Here is an 18,641-nt window from a genome sequence, read left to right as displayed (position 1 = left end):
ATTTAGTCACCACTGTCTAGTTTTAGAGCATTATCTCACCCTGTAATATTCCTTCAAGCCCATTTACAGTTAGTACGTTTCTCACCACCACAGTCTGCTTTCTGTGCTCAATAAATGTCTTTTTTTTTTTTGACATTTCATGTAAATGAAATCATACAATTTATAGTGGCTTGCATCTGGCTTCTTTCACTTAGCATAATTTTTGTTTGTTTTCCATATTATAGCATGTATCATCATTTCTTTTTATTGCTGTATAGTATTCTCTCATGGATATATCATGTTTTATCTACTCTCCAATTCATGGGCATTTGTATTATTACCAGTTAATTATAACTTCTTTATTCTATTTGTTTTATTGTAGATTCCTTTCAACTTTCTGTGTATAGGAACATGTCAGCTGCAATTTAAGATAGTTTTATTTTTATATTTCCAATTTAGTATCTTTTTAGTTCCAATTTAGTATCTAATTTCTTTTTCTTTCTTCCTTCCTACCTTCCTTCCATTCTCTTTTTTTTTATTCTCTAGTATAGTGTTGAATAAAAGTGGTGAAAGCAGATAGATACTCTTGCATCATTCCTAATGTGTGAGAGAAAACAGTTATTCTTTCACCATTAAGTATAGTGTTAGGTATTTTTATAGCTATGACAGAACCTTTATTATAGTATTCCTGGGAATAGCAAAAATTTGGAAACAAATGTCCTAACATAAAATAAGATTAATCATAGGGAATGGAATAGTATATAGCAGTTAAAGTGAATTAATGAGAGCTATATAGATCACTACAGATAAATTTCAGAAGCTAGCGTTGGATGTGAAAAGTAACTTCGGGCACCTGGGTGGCTCACTCTTGATTTTGGCTCGGGTTGTGGTCTCAGGGTTATGAGCTTGAGCCCCAAGTAGGGCTCTGTGCTGAGTGTGGTGCTTGCTTAAGATTCAGCCCTCCCCTGCTACCACCCTGTGCTGCTTTTGTACTCCTGCGCTTTGTTTCTCTCAAAAAAAAAAAAAAAAAAAAAAAAAGAAAAGTAACTTATAGTCTCATTTTGTATGATAGCATATATAAATGTAAAAGTTTTTTTTAAACTATTAAATTTCAAACAATCAGATTTGATTACTTTTCCACTTACGTTCTTTTTTTGTTGTTGTTCTAAAATCCAATCCACACTGCATTTAACATGTATAGATCCTTTTAGGAGAGCTGATTAAAGGCTGAGGTTTACATAGTATTGCTTTAAGAAATTGAATTTGTGCAAACAGAAGAAGAGGACTGAGACAAATCAACATAGTTTTATTTGAAATATTAAAGCTTATTTTTGTATGACAAATAAAACTTAACCAAATAAAATCCTGGCTTGATCTGTGTGTGTATGTGTCTTGTATGTGTGTAATCTTGATATTAGAATAAAAAAATAGGATTAGAACAAATAGCTATGGAAGAAATTCTTGTTCTGGTTTAGCACCTGCCTTTGGCCCAGGGCGCGATCCTGGAGTCCCAGGATCGAGTCCTGTGTCGGGCTTCCAGCATGGGGCCTGCTTCTCCCTCCACCTGTGTCTCTGCCTCTCTCTCTATCATAAATAAATCTTTAAAAAAATACATGAATTCTAAATATTTTATTGATTTATAAATAAATAGCCTTAATATAAAAATATTTTGGAAGTAATTAATACCAAAATCTGGATAATGTTTTTTTCTGGGGAAAGTAGGAGGAGATTGATTTGACGTGTTGGTTTTTTTTTTTTAAGATTTTATTTATTTATTCATGAGAGACAGAGAGAGAGGGGCAGAGACACAGGCAGAGGGAGAAGCAGGCTCCATGCAGGGACGTGGGACTTGATCCTGGGTCTCCAGGATCAGGCCCTGGGCTGAAGGCAGCGCTAAACCACTGAGCCACCGGGGCTGCCCCTTTGGCCTGGTTTATAAGGACGCTTCCATGATACTTGGTAGATAGAACATCATAGATAAGGTAAATAAATGAAATTTTGAAAGTATAAGAAACATAGGACTGTGCTTAGTAGGTTTCTTTAGACCAACTGGTGGGCCTTTGGATGTTTGTTAGTGTAATTTCAGTGTTTCATTATAGAGTAGAAATATTGTATAATTTTTAAAAAGTATTAAAGATGGCTTTGAATATTCTGAAAAAGCAAAGTATTACAATGAAAATGTTAGGAATTATTGTAGAAGTTCATGTGGTTAACTAAATGGAAATTTCCTACAGTAGTTTTTATGTATATTAATGATATAGAAAGCATTTAATTATATTCTTAGTCTTAAATAAGAGATATACAGAGGTGGTTATATTAAATGCAATTTTGAGATTATGGTTTGTTTCAATAGACTAAATCATGTTTAATTCCAATAGACTGGGTGTTGAAAAGGTGACTCTATATGCCCTTCTGGTCCCAAGATTATGGCCAGAGGGATATCAGGGTCACCAAGAATAATTTGGAGGTTGCCAAGGACTTGTATTAAAATGTTTTCAAGTCTGACCGAGAACTCTGACATTTGGAAACAACTAAGAAAATATGAATATTTTAAATCATGTTTTCTTTTCAGGATTGATTTTAAAGAAACTACTCCACACAGGAAACTCCTTGAAGGTATAAATAATTTTTTTCTATGACTTTTAAAAAACTATGAGTAAAGCATATAGTTTCTTGTTCTACCTTTTCTACATCAACTTTTTTCCTAAAGAATTTTGAATTGTCTTTAGTTCACTTAGTTGAAGTGAATTGACTTAAAATAGAGCAACATAGTATGTGTGAAAATACATACTGGATTGACCAGGCTGTTGAAAAACTATTGTTTGCCACTGCATTTAGTGATTCACTAGGAATACTTTACTCACTGTTCCCCAGAAGACAAAAATTATTTAGTCATTCAAAAAATTATTCTTTATATTACCATAACTATTCTAAGATGTAGGGAAAAATAGAGGATCTACATTTTAAAAGTTGGTTTTACTTCTTCTTCATTATCTCACTGTGCTATGGTTAAGAGAAGCTACCCAGTGCAAGCAAAAGTATCTTGTTGTAGTTAAGTGAAAGTTTCAGATTGTGGGTAGGTTTGGTGTCAAGGCTTGATATAGCAGTACAAAGGAATAAGCCTTCCTAATTGTTTTCTTGTTATCTCTTTAAACCGTGAGGGTGACAGCTGTTTAACAGCTTTGACAGTGGCCATTTACCAAGCTGTGGTAGGGCAATTTCCAAAGCTGCCAGTGAAATTAGCTTAGTGAAGAACTTTGTGTTTTGTCTGTCAGATGCTGAATGTTTTTCTCTTTTCCTGTTCTCTTCCTGGGAGAGAATTTATTCATTGATTGGAATATTTGATGTCTTTTGTATATGGGGTGTTCTAGGTGCTTAGAATATAGTAATAGGTCAGAATTTCTGCTTTGCAGTTTAGCAGCAAAAAATAAGTAGATGATAATTTCAGAGAGTGGTAGGTAAGTTTTTGAAGGACAAGAACATTGATTTAGCAGGACACCAGGATCCCCATAACGATTCCACTTTCTACCAAACTCATTGTACAAAGAACAGTTTTTCTTTCTTTTTGCTTCTTGGATTAGACCAGTGGTGCTGGGAAAGAGGGAGGTAAACAAGAAGGAAATAATTTTCTGATTTTTTTTCTTTACAAATGGAAATTTTAGAATAAACATTACCTGATAGCTTTAAGTAGTTAGAGGTTAAGTTTATTCTGTATTTGTTCAAAATCCATGAATTTAAATTTAGAAATAATAAGGGCTCAGCACAAAAAGAAAAAAAAATTTAGGGCTCAGTAAATGACATGGGTATTGTAGCCCTTCCTCTTTCCTTCTCACCTTCCTTTTCTCCTTTTCCCTCTTTTCCTTCCTCTCTTTTGCAAAGTACCATTCTCTAATCATCTTCTAGGGAATTTTGGTCTTAAAAGTAAGATAATATTTTCATTATAAGTAAAAATACTGGTTTTCATTTTATTTTAGATCAGACGAGAGGGTGTTCGTCTTTTCTTATTATGGTTGCAAGCTCTTCAGAATAACTGTAGCAAAGAACAGCTTTGGATGTTTTCATGCTTAATTCCTGGATTTTCAGCACTACAATCTGAATATGGACCTCGAACTTTAGATAATCTCATTAATCCTCCACTCAACCTTCAAGAAAGTAAGATTCATGAGATCTTATCCATCAGTACTTTAAATTTTTCTTTGTAGTTAATATAATTTTAAAATGTCTGTATATTTATTAACTGGGTAATTCAAGGCCAAGTTTCAAAATACAGGTTTTATTATTTTTCACTTATGATGAATCCAGCAGATCAGAAGATGATTGCCATAAAGAAATAGTTACGTTTCCCAAGGGAAGAGGGCATGCCACACTAGGGAGGGTGGCTACACAGGGAAGTTCTAGGGTCAGTCAGGGGTAGGGCATCATAGGCAAGAGCCCTTATTATGATTTCTGTAGGTAGGAACATGGTGAGGCAGTGTGAGCAGTCCTATAATTGACTTGTTTAGATAATTTCAGCAGGCTTAGGTGTAGAGAGATTGTTCCTCATTGTCACCCAGGTACCTTGGGTGATTAGGTCAGGGGGATAGTGGCCTTGAGTAAGATAGCCCAATAGAAGTGGGGTGGAGGTATGGACTCTGGACTGGTTGGTTTGCATGTGAAAGGCATGTTCTCAGGCCCATCTTTACTATCGCTGGGAATTATGTTTATCCCAGAGGGAGGGGGACATTCTCTCCCTGGCCAACAAGGCTCCTGATGTCAAAGCATCAGAAATACATGGTTAATATAAGCTGTTTTACGTTTATCTTTCACTTCTAATTCTCATGTGTTATCCTGTATCCTTGAGTTAATTTGGATGTACATTGAAGTACAAGAGTATTTTACTTTGTGCCAAGAGGACTGTAACAAAAACTATTTTTGTGAGCTTAATTACTTGGCTAGTATTTACTGAGAAACCGGTTTAGGAATCTGCCTGTACTAGTTGCTGTTTAGGAAATATTTAAGAGACTTTAGCTAGTTGGTGGTCAATTTTCTTGAATTTACATTTGTTATAATGAATGTTTTTGACTATCTGAAAATTTTAGAAAATGGTCACGTTTCTTATTTTATACATGGATTTTTGTAATCAAGGAACTAAGATGCTGTCCTTTTTTTTTACATTTTATTTATTTATTCAAGAAAGACACAGAGGCAGAGTGAGCCTGGTCAATACTAGAATAATATGTCCTTTATTTTTTTAAATTCTTTTTTTGAAGATTTTATTTATATATTCATGAGAGAACAGAGAGAGAGGCAGAGAAAGAGAAGGAGAAGCAGACTCCCTGCCAGGAGCCTGATACAGGACTTGATCCCAGGACCCTGGGATCACGACCTGAGCCAAAGGCAGATGCTCAACCACTGAGCCACCCAGGCGTCCAATATGCTATCCTTTTTGAGAGGGAAATAGCATTTCATTCTTTGAATAAAGGGGCTACTTTACAGAGTGAACATTGAACATGGTCGTTACTAAAATAATATGTCCTTTATTTTTTTTAATCCCTTTTTTTTTTTTTAAGATTTTGTTTATTCATGAGAGACTTAGAGAGGCAGAGGGAGAAGCAGGCTCCCTGTGGGGGCCTGATGTGGGACTCAATTCCAGGATCGAGGGATCACAACCTGAGCCAAAGGCAGATGCTCAACCATTGAGCCACCCAGGTGCCCCAAATAATATGTCCTTTAATTGATAAATAGGGTCATTATTGTTCTTTCCCATCATACTATAGAATTTTTGTAATGGACACACTTAATGTAAATTTTAAAGTAGAAATTCTTTTTCAAGTAAGATTCACTCTTAAGCCCTTTACTATCTGTCTTTCCATCCCTGTTACATCTCAGTCAAGGGCTTATGAAACAGTTGATTATTAAACTTTATGGTTGTTTATTTTTTTATTTTTTTTATTTTTTTAACTTTATGGTTGTTGAATGGACTGTTAGATGATCTCAGGTTTGTTTCAAGTCAGTTGTTAGAACGTTTTTAAGCAGTATTTATTGCATATATGTTTTATAGTTAAATTTTATTTTCAATCACAGTATTTCATTGTTAAATTTGTTTTATAATTAAATTTTGTCTTTGTATAGCCCAAGTCACTATAGAGGAAATCACTCCTCTAGTCCCCCCACAATCAGGAGACAAAGGACAAGAAGATCTCACAAGCTATTTTCTTGAAGCACTTTTAAAATACATAGTAATTCAGGTATGTGTTATCTTCTTTGCTATCCTGCCTCTTACCATCTCGTGTGGGTAACTAATTTTTCCCTCTTTTGCCATTGTTCTGTTAGAGGAGATACTTATTTTCTTGAGGGAGGACAAATTTTTACTTTTGAAAATGTATATTTTGTATGCTTTTCCTGAAATAAAAATCAATGGAGGGATTATGAATCTCTTAGAAAGGGAGCTAGTTGTTACTGTCATTATTATTACCAGTTTTTCTTTTTTAAAAAACAACTTTTATGCCTCATAGATTTTTAAAATTGTTTTGCTGGTTTATTGAGATATAACTGACATATAGTAAACTGCAATATTTCAAATACATAATTTAATGAAATATATTACATATATATATAGTCATGTAGCCATTCCCATAATCAAGATAATGATCTTATCACCCCTAAAAGTCCTCAGATGGCCTTGTAATACATTATTTTCCATTCCTAACCACTGCCTCATTCCCATGCAACTGTAGATATGATTTACGTCATTATAGTTTGCATTTTCCATATTTTCATATAAACGGAATCATATGGTATTTACTTATTTTTGGTCTGGCTTCTTTTTTCTATCATAATTATTTTGAAAATCATGTGTATCAAAGTTTGGTTCTTTTTATTGCTGTGTTTTTCATTGTATGGATATAACAACACGCTTTGTTATTTAGTCACCTGTTGATGGTGATATGAGTTGTTTCCAGTTTTTGGCTATTAAAATAAAACTGTGAATATTGATAAACAAGTCCTTCTGTGGACATAAAGCTTCTTTTCTCATGAACACTAGATGTTCAAGTTTCTAAACATCTAGTAGTGGAATAACTGGGTTATAACCAGTTATTAGAAGTATTTATTGACTTTTTAAGGCATCGCCAAGCTGTTTTCCACATGTTTGTACCTTTTTACATTCCACCAGCTTAATTTTTTTACATTCACAGCTTAATCTGTGAAGTTTAAAACTTGCTTCACATCCTCATCAACAGTTGGTATGGTCAGTATGTAATTTTAGTTATTCTAAAGGAGTAATGTATAGTGGTATCTCATTGAAGCCTACTCTGGGCCTCTACCATTCCCGTACTTAAATATCTTCCTCACTCTATTGGCATTCTCACACCCTATATTTTACTGCTCTTTCTCCTCTTATCCTCCACCCCTTCACTTCATGGACCATGTCTTCACCCTACCAGGCTCTAAGTCTCCACTGGGCTGCCACCTCTGCTATATCCCTTCATGGATGCCCTGCTTCTGCGGTCAGCCTCTGATTACTGCACTTAGCTGCTACTGCTTTCACTCTTTCCCCACTCGTATTTCATGTGACTTTTAAGGCTGAATTATTCAGGACAGGGCAAAGGGGGGAAGATCATTAGTAATTTGTCATAGGTCAGCCAAGTTTGAGTCAACTTTGAAATTTTTCAGAGCACACTTTTAACTTCTAAGATTTTTAAAATATATATAATGCATTTACATGGCATTATACTAGTTTCTACAGTTTGCCCTTTATATATATTTAGCTGTATAGCTTTAGAGTATAACAAATTAGTGTATCACTTAAGTAACCTTTTATAATCTTATTTATGATCACTGTTTTTATCTTGTGGAATGATTCTGATTGTTTTTTTTTATTTTTAGGTAAAAAGCTTAGAATGGAAGAACAAAGAAAACCAAGAAAGAGGATTTTCATTTTTGTTTTCACATTTTAAGAAATATTACTTGCCTTATATTTTCCCAAACATCTGCAAGGAGAATAGTTTATATCATCCTGTACTTGGTAGGTAGTCTGTTGAATTTGTAGAAGATTACACATAAGAATAAAATATACTTCATTGTAAAGTTGGCATTTGTTACCTACAGAAAACTGATAATATTTGATATTTGTAGTGATTGTTCAGAGATACTATACCTTGATTCATACAGAAAATAGAATTTTATTAGTAGGAAAGTTTCACTGAGAGTGAAGAGATTTTTTTTTTTTTTTTTTTTAATCTTTGGATCTCACTGACTGGAAAAGTTAAGCCACCAGAAATATTTGATATTATAAATTAAACTTAAATTCTGATATTTGTATGATCTTTAAACTATATTATAAATTTTCTTTTTAAGGTCCCTCACAGGTTCAATGTAGTATATGTCTTACTCAGATTCTGTATGAATAATAATGTTGTTGTATATTTTGATGATGTTTAGTCCAGTATTTAGTGGCTGTGCCAGAGTGGCTGAGTCTTGAAACTAGAGCCTTTCTGATGAATCTTGGTTTAGAAGCAGACCTCTTCCATATGTAGAAGGCATTGGCAGTCTGTATGTGGAAATGTTCTTTTTACAGAAGGATGTTCCTATTTCAAGCTTTGCCAAGTTTAGATAGCTAATAGGCTTAGGCATAACCATTAAGGCCAGTAGAAAGGACTTAAATTAGAGTAGCAGATCTTTGCAATTGAGAATGATATTTGCTTTAAAAATATTTTTGCTCTAAAAATCAAGGAAAAATTCTCATACCTTGTATTCAAAATTTGTGTCTCAGTTTTAGGTTAGTTAAAGTGAGTTCTCATTAATTTTTTAAAAATTTTATTTATTTATTCACGAGAGAGAGAGAGAGAGAGAGAGAGAGAGAGGGGCAGAGGGAGAAGCAGGCTCCATGCAGGGTGCCTGATGTGGGACTCAATTCCGGGACTGCGGGATCACACCCCGACCCAAAGGCACATGCCCTGCCGCTGAGCCACCCAGGTGTCGCAAGTTCTCATTAATTTTAAATGACTCTGGAAACTTCCGTGTACTTAGGATTCGCTGAGATTTTTCATGATATTTTGTAAGAAGACGTATTTCCGTATATCGCGATACACGGTTCATTCTTCTAGATTACATGCAATATCTAGCAGATTATTTTAAAATGCCATTTTTGTACTAAATCTACTTCCAAAACAAGGATATCATCACAAGTGTTTTCTCAAATGTTTAAAAATGTTGATGTATCTAAGCATAATTCCTTTTTTATTTTGGTTTTTGTTTTCCTTTTATTTTTCATAGATATCCCACAGGTGAGACCAAAGCCACATTATGTTATGATAAAAAAGGATGCTGAAACCAATGAAGCAATCTATTGTACAAAAGAACCTTTCATTAAGGCTCGAGTTATTGTCATCCGTTGGCTGGTTTCTTTCTGGCTTGAGCCAAAGCCACATACAGGACCTCATATTCCTGGGATGGAAGGTGAAGTCTTGCCAAAGAATATTCAGGTACTACAAAGGGCAAACTTGTGAAAAATGGATTAAGAGATGTGTCTGTGGATTTCAATTACCTTAGGTGTAGAACACATTTAAAACAAATAATGGTAATATTTTCTTTGTACAAATGCATTTTATTAATCTGAATTCTAACAATTACAGAGTCAGTAATCTTAATAGAAAAAAACTTGGAAGATATAGGAGATAATTCCAGTCATGTATGAATCTCAGCTTCTAGTTGTTTCTGTATTTTATGTTAATTGTGCAGTACTAAAAATATTCTGAATTGTACACATGAATTCTTGCAGTTGGAAACAATTTGTAATCAGATGGTTGTGGGACATCATGGTTCTTTTTTGATTTTTAAGCATTCACAGAATCCTGATTTAAAGCCTTGTCTCCGAGGGTGCCTGGCTGGCTCAGTCGGTGGAGCATGCCACTCTTGAGCTCAAGGTTGTGGGTTCAAGGCCCATATTAGATGTAGAGATTACCTAAAAATAAAATCTTAAAAAAAAATCTTGTCCCTATCTCCTTTCCCCTTTTACCAACAAGAGCAAGGAGTCTAGAAATGTGGTGTAAAATTATACAGCTCTACAGTGGAGGGACTGATATTTAACCTTCTGGTATTTTTTATTAAACAGTTTTCCCTCTTTTTTACACTTACCACTTTCTTCTTTTCCCTTAATATGTGTTTTTTTCTGAACTTACCTATATTGCAGTGTTTATTTATTTATAGTTTTTTTCCTTTTCTCAGATTTTCTTCATTTAGTTTTAAAAATCTTAAACTGGGCAGCCCCGGTGGCGCAGCGGTTTAGCGCCGCCAGCAGCCTGGGGCGTGATCCTGGAGACCCTGGATCGAGTCCCACGTCGGGCTCTCTGCGTGGAGCCTGCTTCTCCCTCTGCCTTTGTCTCTGCCTCTCTCTCTCTCTCTCTCTCTCTCTCTCTGCATTTCTATGAATAAATAAAAAATAAATAAAAATCTTAAACTGTGTGTTTTTGTTATGACTTCTTAGATCTTTTACAAATTAAGTGGAGGTATAGTGTATGTTTAGTTGATTAGTGTTTAGAAAATTTAACTTATATCCCCCTTAATCATTTATTTATCTGCAGCCAACTATGGGTATGTTTTCCTTAAAATTTTGCTCTAAGGTCTCTACAAATAATGATTAAGTGTAGAAACTCAAGCAGAACTATTTTTCATGATCCTAGAACTTAATGTACTAAAATCACAGGGTTTTTGATTGGAAAGTCATGTTTGAGATCATTTATTTAAACCTTTATGTTTTATAGGTGACAAAACTGAGACCAAAAATTGAGTAACTTACTGGAAAGTAATTTGCCGTGCTACTATAATACGATGGTAGTAATTTCCTCATCACCAACCTTAATACTTTTTACCTTATTTCTAGGCTCAGTCTTCATCTTTAGTCATGGTAAATTCTTTTAAGTAACTAGAATATAGAGTGTTCTCTTTAGTTTTCTTTCTTTCTTTTTTAAGTAATGTCTACACTCAATGTGGGCCTCAAACTTACAACCCCAAGATCAAGAGTCATATTCTGTACCAACTGAGCCAGCCAAGTGCCCCATTCTTGAGTTTTCTTATGGCTTCCTTTCTATTTCTGTCATAACTTTGCTTCCATTCCTTTGATTTCTTTTTGTAACTTGTTTGTACTGCAAACATTCTAAAATCTAATTATGGGTGGATAGATGATTAGTGAGTATCACTGTATTACTTAATGTTGAGTTATTTGCATTGCCACTTAATTATTTAGATTCTAAATGAAATCTATGCCTGATTTTAAACAATGATGTAAGTTATTTGCATTGCCACTTAATTATTTAGAGTAGATTCTAAATTAAATCTATGCTCGATTTTAAACAGTGGTGTAAGTTATTTGTGGAATGCTTGTGTCCTACCAGTATTTGCTATTAGAAAGCAAAATACCAAGTTGGATGATATTCTCCCCCTTTCATTTTTATTTTAGAGAGCAGCTGCTAGCTTGGTATCCAGAGAAGAAAACAAAAATGATAATGCTGATAAAGCAGACAGAACTGCAGAACCAGAACAGTCTCATTCCAACACAAGCACTCTCACAGAGCGAGAACCTAGCTCATCTAGTCTTTGTAGTATTGATGAAGAACATCTCACAGACATTGAAATAGTTCGCAGAGTTTTTTCTTCTAAGAGAAGTAATGTAAACTTTGTCACGGAGATATTTCGTCAGGTAAAGTACCTCTCAGTAATTTTAATTTGTGATATAGACTTTGGTTTTAATATTGAATATACTGGCTTTCAGCTATTTAAAATTCTTAATAAAAATGTTTTTTTTAAGGGATGCCTGGGTGGCTCAGCGGTTGAGCATCTGCCTTTGGCTCAGGGCATGATCCTGGAGTCCAAGGATCGAGTCCCAAATCAGGCTCTGCGTGGAGCCTGCTTCTTCCTCGCCTGTGTCTCTGCCTTTCTCTCTCTTTGTCACTCATGAATAAATAAAATCTTTTAAAAAAATGTTTTTTAAAGTTCATATTTAATTTTTAAAATGTACTATATCTAATCCTTTATTGATTTCTGTTATTTCTATATTTTAGTTTTTGAAGATTTTAGTTTATTATCTATCCACCTGCCCCTATACTCTTTCTATTTTTTTTTTTTTTTTAAGATTTTATTTATTTATTCATCGGAGAGACACACAGAGAGAGGGAGAGAAGCAGAGACACAGGTAGAGGGAGAAGTAGGCTCCATGCAGGGATCCTGACATGGGACTCGATCCTGGGACTTCAGGATCACTCCCTGGGCTAAAGGCAGGCCCTAGACTGCTGAGCCACCCAGGGATCCTCTATACTCTTTCTATTATTAGAACAAATTTCTTAGTTACTCACCTTATGGTCACTTTTCTTCCTACCATTTCATTAGTAAATTATAGTAAAATTATTTTATCTAACATTCTCCAATCAATAAAAAGTGGGTTTTGAACGGAAAAAGCATGCTTTCATTGCCTTCATCCTGCTTTCAGAAGCTGTTTTGTCCTCTAACGCATTCTGAAATTAAAATTGCTTAAGGCAGATATTTGGGGACTAAAATAAATAAATGGAGGGAAAGAAAACGAATAAAAACTATTTCACCTAAAGATAGCTAGAAATTCCTAAGTGCGCATTCTCAATTACATAGAAATTTTGTGGAAAATAAACCTTATGAAAACTAATCATTTGCTCTTAATAGCAAAAGTACTTAACTTTTGCAGGTAAACATCATTGAGTTTTGAAGCTGAAGGGGGGGATCATTCAAGTCTCACAGAAAGTAAGTTGGTAGATCCGCGACTAAAATTCCCAGATCCTAGTTCCCATCTCAGTGCTGTTTATTCTATACCACATACCTTTACATGCCAGGAAGATGTCTAGGCAAAGCACATCTTTGCCTTGTACACTTGCTTATTGATACACAAAACAAAGCGTGAGGCAGCATTAGCTTTGTTAACCTAAGTTAAAGAAACAAACTTGCCTTGTGCTTTTATCAGCAGCACGTATACTAAAAATTGGAATGATACGAAGAAAATTAGCATGGCCCCTGCACAGGGACCACAGGCAAATTAATGACAGGCAAATTCATGAAGCTTTCTTTTTGTGTTAATGAATACAAAATGTATAGTTATACACAAATGGATTTAGTTTCATACAACTCCAACAAAGTGAATATCACAATTAAAAAAAAAAAAAAAGAAAGAAAAACCAATTTGCTTTAACATTTTGTCCAGCTTTAGCAGTGGTTTTAGTTGCCAAGTTTAAGTTTCGTGTTGATAGAATATTTGATGAATGGGAGAGGGAAGATATGTGGTAAATAATGTTGGAGTCCTTTACTTGTGGGAGAATTTTTTTTTTTAAGATTTATTTATTTTGGAGAGAGAGACAGCAAGCAAGGGGGTAGGGACAGAAAAAGAGGGAGAGAGAATCTCAAGCATATTCCCTGCCAAGCAAGGAACCTGACACAAGGCTTGATCTCATGACCCTGAGATCATGACCTGACCCAAAATCAAGAGTTGGACACTTAACCTGCTGAGCCATCTAGGCACCCCTTGTGGGAGAATTTATTTATTTTTAAAGATTTTATTTATTTATTCATGAGAGAGACACAGAGACAGAGACTTAGGCAGAGGGCAAGGGTGCTCCCTGCAGGGAGACTGATGTGGGACTTAATCCCAGGGATCATGATGTGAGACAAAGGCAAATGCTCAACCACTGGCCACCTAGGTGCCCCCTTATGGGAGAATTTATTTTTTTTTATTTTATTTTTTTTTTTTTAATTTTTATTTATTTATGATAGAGAGAGAGAGAGAGAGAGGCAGAGACACAGGCAGAGGGAGAAGCAGGCTCCATGCACCGGGAGCCCAACATGGGATTCGATCCCGGATCTCCAGGATCGCGCCCTGGGCCAAAGGCAGGCGCCAAACCGCTGCGCCACCCAGGGATCCCATGGGAGAATTTAAAGCAGACTTTTATAAATATTTGGATTTTTGATTTCTCGAGTCCCTTTGTGTAAGTATATTTTTTCTAGGAATTTGTTCACTGCATTTGTTTTCAAATTTGACAGAATTCAAAATTCATTACATTCTCTTATAATCTTTTTAACTTCTGAAGCATTTATATTCTTGTCCCTCCTTTTCATTCCTGTTAGTTTTTATTCATCCCATTTCCCCCCCCCCCCCCCCCCCCCCCCGATGAGTCTTGCTAGAGATTTGTCAGTTCTATTAGCCTTTTCAGGAATGAGCTTTTGGCTGTTGTCTGTTTTATACTTGTTTTTCTCTTTTGTTAACTTTTGCACCTTGTTATTTCCTTCTTTTTACTTTTCTTGATTTTTTTTTCCTAGCTAATTAATTTTAGTCTCACATTTTTCTCATGAGGCTTTTTTGAGGCTATTAATTTACCACTCAGTACTACTTTAGCTACATTCTACAAATTTTGATACATAGCATTTTTGCTATTATCACTTTTAACTATTTTCTAATTTTCACGTTACTACCTTCTTTGACCTGTGTCTTATTTAATATTTGTACTTCCAAACAAAGTTTCTTGATTTTCCTTTTTCTAACTAATTTCTGATGTGATTCTTTTGGACATAGAATACAGCCTGTATGATACTAGTTGTTTAAAATATTTTGAAACTTATGGCTCAGTGTGTAATCAGTTTTGATAAATGCCCTGTGTACTTTAAAAGAATATATTCTTCTCTGTTGAATCCAATGATCATTAAATTCTGAACTTTTTTATATCCTTACTTAAGGTTTTTTGTCAACATGATCTCACAGTTATGGAGAGGAGTGTGTTAAAATCTTATACTGTAACAGTGATATGTCATTTTTTTCTTTGTATCTCCGTAAATTTTTCTTTGTATATTTTAAAGCTATATAATTAGTAAGTATATATCAGTTTAAAATTTTATATCTAAATGTGAATTAAATATTTTATTTATGGCCCTTTTCATCTGTGGATATTATTTTTGCTTAAGGTTGATTTTATTTACTATTAGTGGATTTATACCACTTTCTTTTTAAGAACTAGCCTGTGAGGCACCTGGCTGTTTCAATGGGTAGAAGAACATGGGACTCCTGATCTTGGGAGATCAAGCCCTACAAAAAAAAAAAAAAAAAAAAACTAGGCGTGGGCTGCCGGCAAAGGGGGGGGGGGGTAAAAAAAAAAAAAAAAAAAAAAACCTCATGTATTTTAAAATAATCTTTTAATTTTTAACCCTTTTATATTATTAGATTTTGCATGTCTCTTATAAATATGGTTTGATTTTTTAAAAATCTTCCTTTATAAGACGTTGAAGGAATATCTGATGACCTATAAGAATATAAGGGGATGGAGGGCCTAGGCCAACTCTTGAGATTTTTGTCTTGGGCAGCTAGGTACATGGTGGGAACCTTCACTAAAGAAAGGGCATCCTAGAGAAGGAACAGGTTTGGGGCAAAGGTTAGGGGGGAAAGTAATGAGATCACTTTTAAATCAGCTGATGGGATGCCTGGGTGGCTCAGTGGTTGAGTGTCTGCCTTTGGCCCAGGGCATGATCCTAGGGTCTTGGGATCGAGTCTGACATTGGGCTCCCTCCATGGAGCCTGCTTCTCCCCCTGCCTTTGTCTCTGCCTTTCTCTCTCTGCCTCTCATGAATAAATAAATAAAATCTTAAAAAAAAAAAAAATAAACCCGCTGACACCTGGTAATCCAAGTGAAGGTGTCCGGTGGGGAGGTGGGATGATGGGTATAAGGTTCTGGGAGAGGGAATTTGGGATTGGTAAGATTTGGAAGTCACTGGCAAACCTGTTGTACATGAAGCTATAAAAGTGAATGAGGTTGGCTTAAGAAATAGGCCAAAGACAAAGACCTTGTGAGCTCAAGGGGCAGGCAGAAAAAGGGGAGCTGGCAAAAAAGACCAGGGCAGAGGCAGTCAGATTGGAGAGGTGAGCTGGCCTCTTATTAAACTTCCTTTTGAATAATAATAAAAAAAAAAATTTGTCTTTTGACTGGAATACTTATATTTATTATAGTTATGGAAATGTTTGGATTTGTCGATACTGTCTTCTTTTGTTCTGTATTTTTTTTTTACCATGTCTGTATTTCTTTTGTTTTATTATTGTCTTATTTTTTCCTTTCTTTTTTAATTGATGTTTTCTCATTTTGTATTCTTTTTCTGTCACTTTGTTCAAAAGTTATAATTTATTCCTTTTTCTTTAGTGATAACTACATAAATTTTAACTACTTCACTTCCCAAGGTCTAAAGTTATTATTGTTTTTATTTACCCTTTTCTTATCAGTATAAGGATCTTGGTACTTTATTACTCTAATTGCCCCCCCCCAACTTAACATATTGTTGTTATCAAATAATTCAGTTCTATTTTGCATGTTTGTGTTTTAACCCTGGTATTATTGTTCTGTGCATTCAGTTTTTATTTTCATTTAGTTATGTGGTTTATCACTTTCTGTGATTATAGTATCTTTCCTCTCAGTCTTTCATTTAGAATTACTTTCTTCTACTTGAAGTTTATCATTTAGAATTTTATTTTAGTGGATGTTCATTGGTATCTAACACTTACAATTTTTGCCTGTCTGAAAATGTCTTTATTTTTGAGAGACTTTTTCCACTGGATGTATACTTCTAGATTTGCCAAAATAGGTCCATGGAAACCAAAGTAATTGGTTCCATTCAAAGTGAAAGTCAACTCTATTGCTCTTCATAAAACCTCTCTGAATTTGGATTTCTTAGAGGCTTTTATTTTTGAATATTTTTTTTCCTGCATTTTGGCTCATCAGTCAGTATGTTTAAGAAGATTAAATTTCTCTTTGAATCTGCTATTTTGTTTTTTTCAGTCAGAGGATCAGTTGGGTTACCTAGTCCATCATACTCTTGGAAACAATTCCCCTCATTGAGTTTTTAATCATACTCCATATATTTTAATTTTTGAAATTGCACATGGTGGTTTTTTATATCTGCCTACTCACTTTTTGCAGTGGCTCATTCATTCTTTATTCATATTCATTTTCATTTTCTTAATTATAATATTAAAAATGGGATGCCTGGATTACTCAGTGGTGGTTGAGTGTCTGCCTTCGGCTCAGGGCATGATCCTGGGGTCTTGGGATCGAGTTCCACATCAGGCTCCCTGCAGAGAATCTGCTTCTCCCTCTGCTAATGTCTCTGCCTCTCTCTGTGTGTCTCTCAGGAATAAATAAATAAAATCTTTAAAATAAAACATTAAAAATGCTCATTTTATATTTTTTATTCCACTAATCCACTAACTTAAGTTTTTTGCAGTTTTGTCCTTTTGTTATTTCTGTTTATTCACGTTTGTTTCGGGTTTTTGTGTTACGGACTTATATTTTTTTGGAATTTTGTGGAATTACTTTGAAACCTGGGTTGAAAATTGTGTCCCTCCAGAGAGGAACTGCTATTGACTTCTCCAGGTATTTGGTGTCCTGTCAACCTTAGTTTACTGTATTTATTTATTTAATTTTTAAGTAAGCTCTGTACCCAATGTGGGTCTTGAATTCATGACCCCAAGATCAAGAGTTATGTGTTCTACCAAACCTTGGTTTACTTTAAATTATAATTCTCAGGGATCCCTGGGTGGCGCAGTGGTTTAGCGCCTGCCTTTGGCCCAGGGCATGATCCTGGAGACCCGGGATCGAATCCCACGTCGGGCTCCCGGTGCATGGAGCCTGCTTCTCCCTCTGCCTGTGTCTCTGCCTCTCTCTCTCTGTGTGTGACTATCGTAAATAAATAAAAATTAAAACTGCCACCTACCAACCCAGAGTGGCCTCCCTCTTTCTTAAAAATAAATAAATAAATAAATAAATATTCTCAATTTATGATTCTTCCTGCTTTGCAGCAAAGTCATGTGATGACCAGTCTGAGAATATGAATTTGTAAGAAAGGCTGTTCTTCCCTTGATTCCCGTATCCCAAGTCTATTAGTAGACAAGTTTCCTCGTTGACTCTTCTCTGGCGTTGTTTTTTGCCTTCTCCCTCCTGGCCCACCTTTGTATTGAGGTTATAGCCTTCATTGGTGTCAGTTTTACATGTAGGACTGATCTGTGTCTCACCTTTGTACAGGTGGTTATTTAAACCCACTCTCTAGGCTGTCCAAGGCAGCAGCCAACAGCTTCATTGTTCATTTTCCTCTCTGGATTAGTACTCACATTTTGTTCTAGACTCAGAATATCCTTACAAACTGAGCCATTCACTTAAAAAGGTATATTGTATTTTTTTAGGTGTTTTATGCAGGAGATATTCCGGGGTATCTTTAAATGATATTGCTGGGAACTCAAGTTTTCTGAGATGTTTTTATTCTGATAATTATTTTTATTACTTATTTTTTAAAGAGGGAGAAAAAGTGTGGTGAGGGGCAGAGGGAGAGGGAGAGAGGGAATCTCAAGCAAGCTCCAGGCCCAGTGCAGAGCCTGATGAGGAGGGTCCATCATGGACCAAGGGTCCATCCTGCAACCTTTGAGATCATGACCGGAGGGGTATCTGGGTGGCTCATTTGGTTAACCATCTGACTCTTGATTTCAGCTCAAGTCATGATGAATGAATCAAGAAGTTCTGTAAATATTTGGTGAATGAATCAAGAAGTTCTCTAAGTGTTGGGGTACCTGGGTGGCTCACTTGGTTGAGCATCCAACTTTTGATTTCAGCTCAGATCATGATCTCAGGGTCTTGAGATCAAGC

The 18,641-nt window shown here is 35.2% G+C and overlaps 1 protein-coding gene and 1 non-coding gene across 12 annotated transcripts in view; both read left to right on the top strand.

The window, feature by feature from the left end:
* Positions 1-18,641, top strand: part of RALGAPA1 (Ral GTPase activating protein catalytic subunit alpha 1) — a 242,471-nt gene that overhangs the window by 49,048 nt on the left and 174,782 nt on the right. For all 11 annotated transcript variants that reach the window (XR_007412270.1, XM_025443673.3, XM_049113052.1 and 8 more), the window contains exons 5-10: positions 2,552-2,595; positions 3,954-4,131; positions 6,091-6,206; positions 7,846-7,984; positions 9,235-9,443; positions 11,417-11,656. Coding sequence is in view for 10 of the 11 variants with exons in the window: in XM_025443673.3 (XP_025299458.1) it covers positions 2,552-2,595; positions 3,954-4,131; positions 6,091-6,206; positions 7,846-7,984; positions 9,235-9,443; positions 11,417-11,656 (926 nt within the window). In the remaining variant the exon portion in view is untranslated. The remainder of the gene's footprint in view (positions 1-2,551; positions 2,596-3,953; positions 4,132-6,090; positions 6,207-7,845; positions 7,985-9,234; positions 9,444-11,416; positions 11,657-18,641) is intronic.
* On the top strand, positions 12,931-13,035 carry LOC112658120 (U6 spliceosomal RNA). Its single transcript, XR_003135523.1, has one exon. It is a non-coding gene; the product is annotated as a U6 spliceosomal RNA (small nuclear RNA).

Source organism: Canis lupus, chromosome 8 (assembly GCF_003254725.2).
Source record: "Canis lupus dingo isolate Sandy chromosome 8, ASM325472v2, whole genome shotgun sequence".
NCBI classification, from domain to species: Eukaryota; Metazoa; Chordata; class Mammalia; order Carnivora; family Canidae; genus Canis; species Canis lupus.
This window is presented reverse-complemented; position numbering and strand designations above follow the sequence as displayed.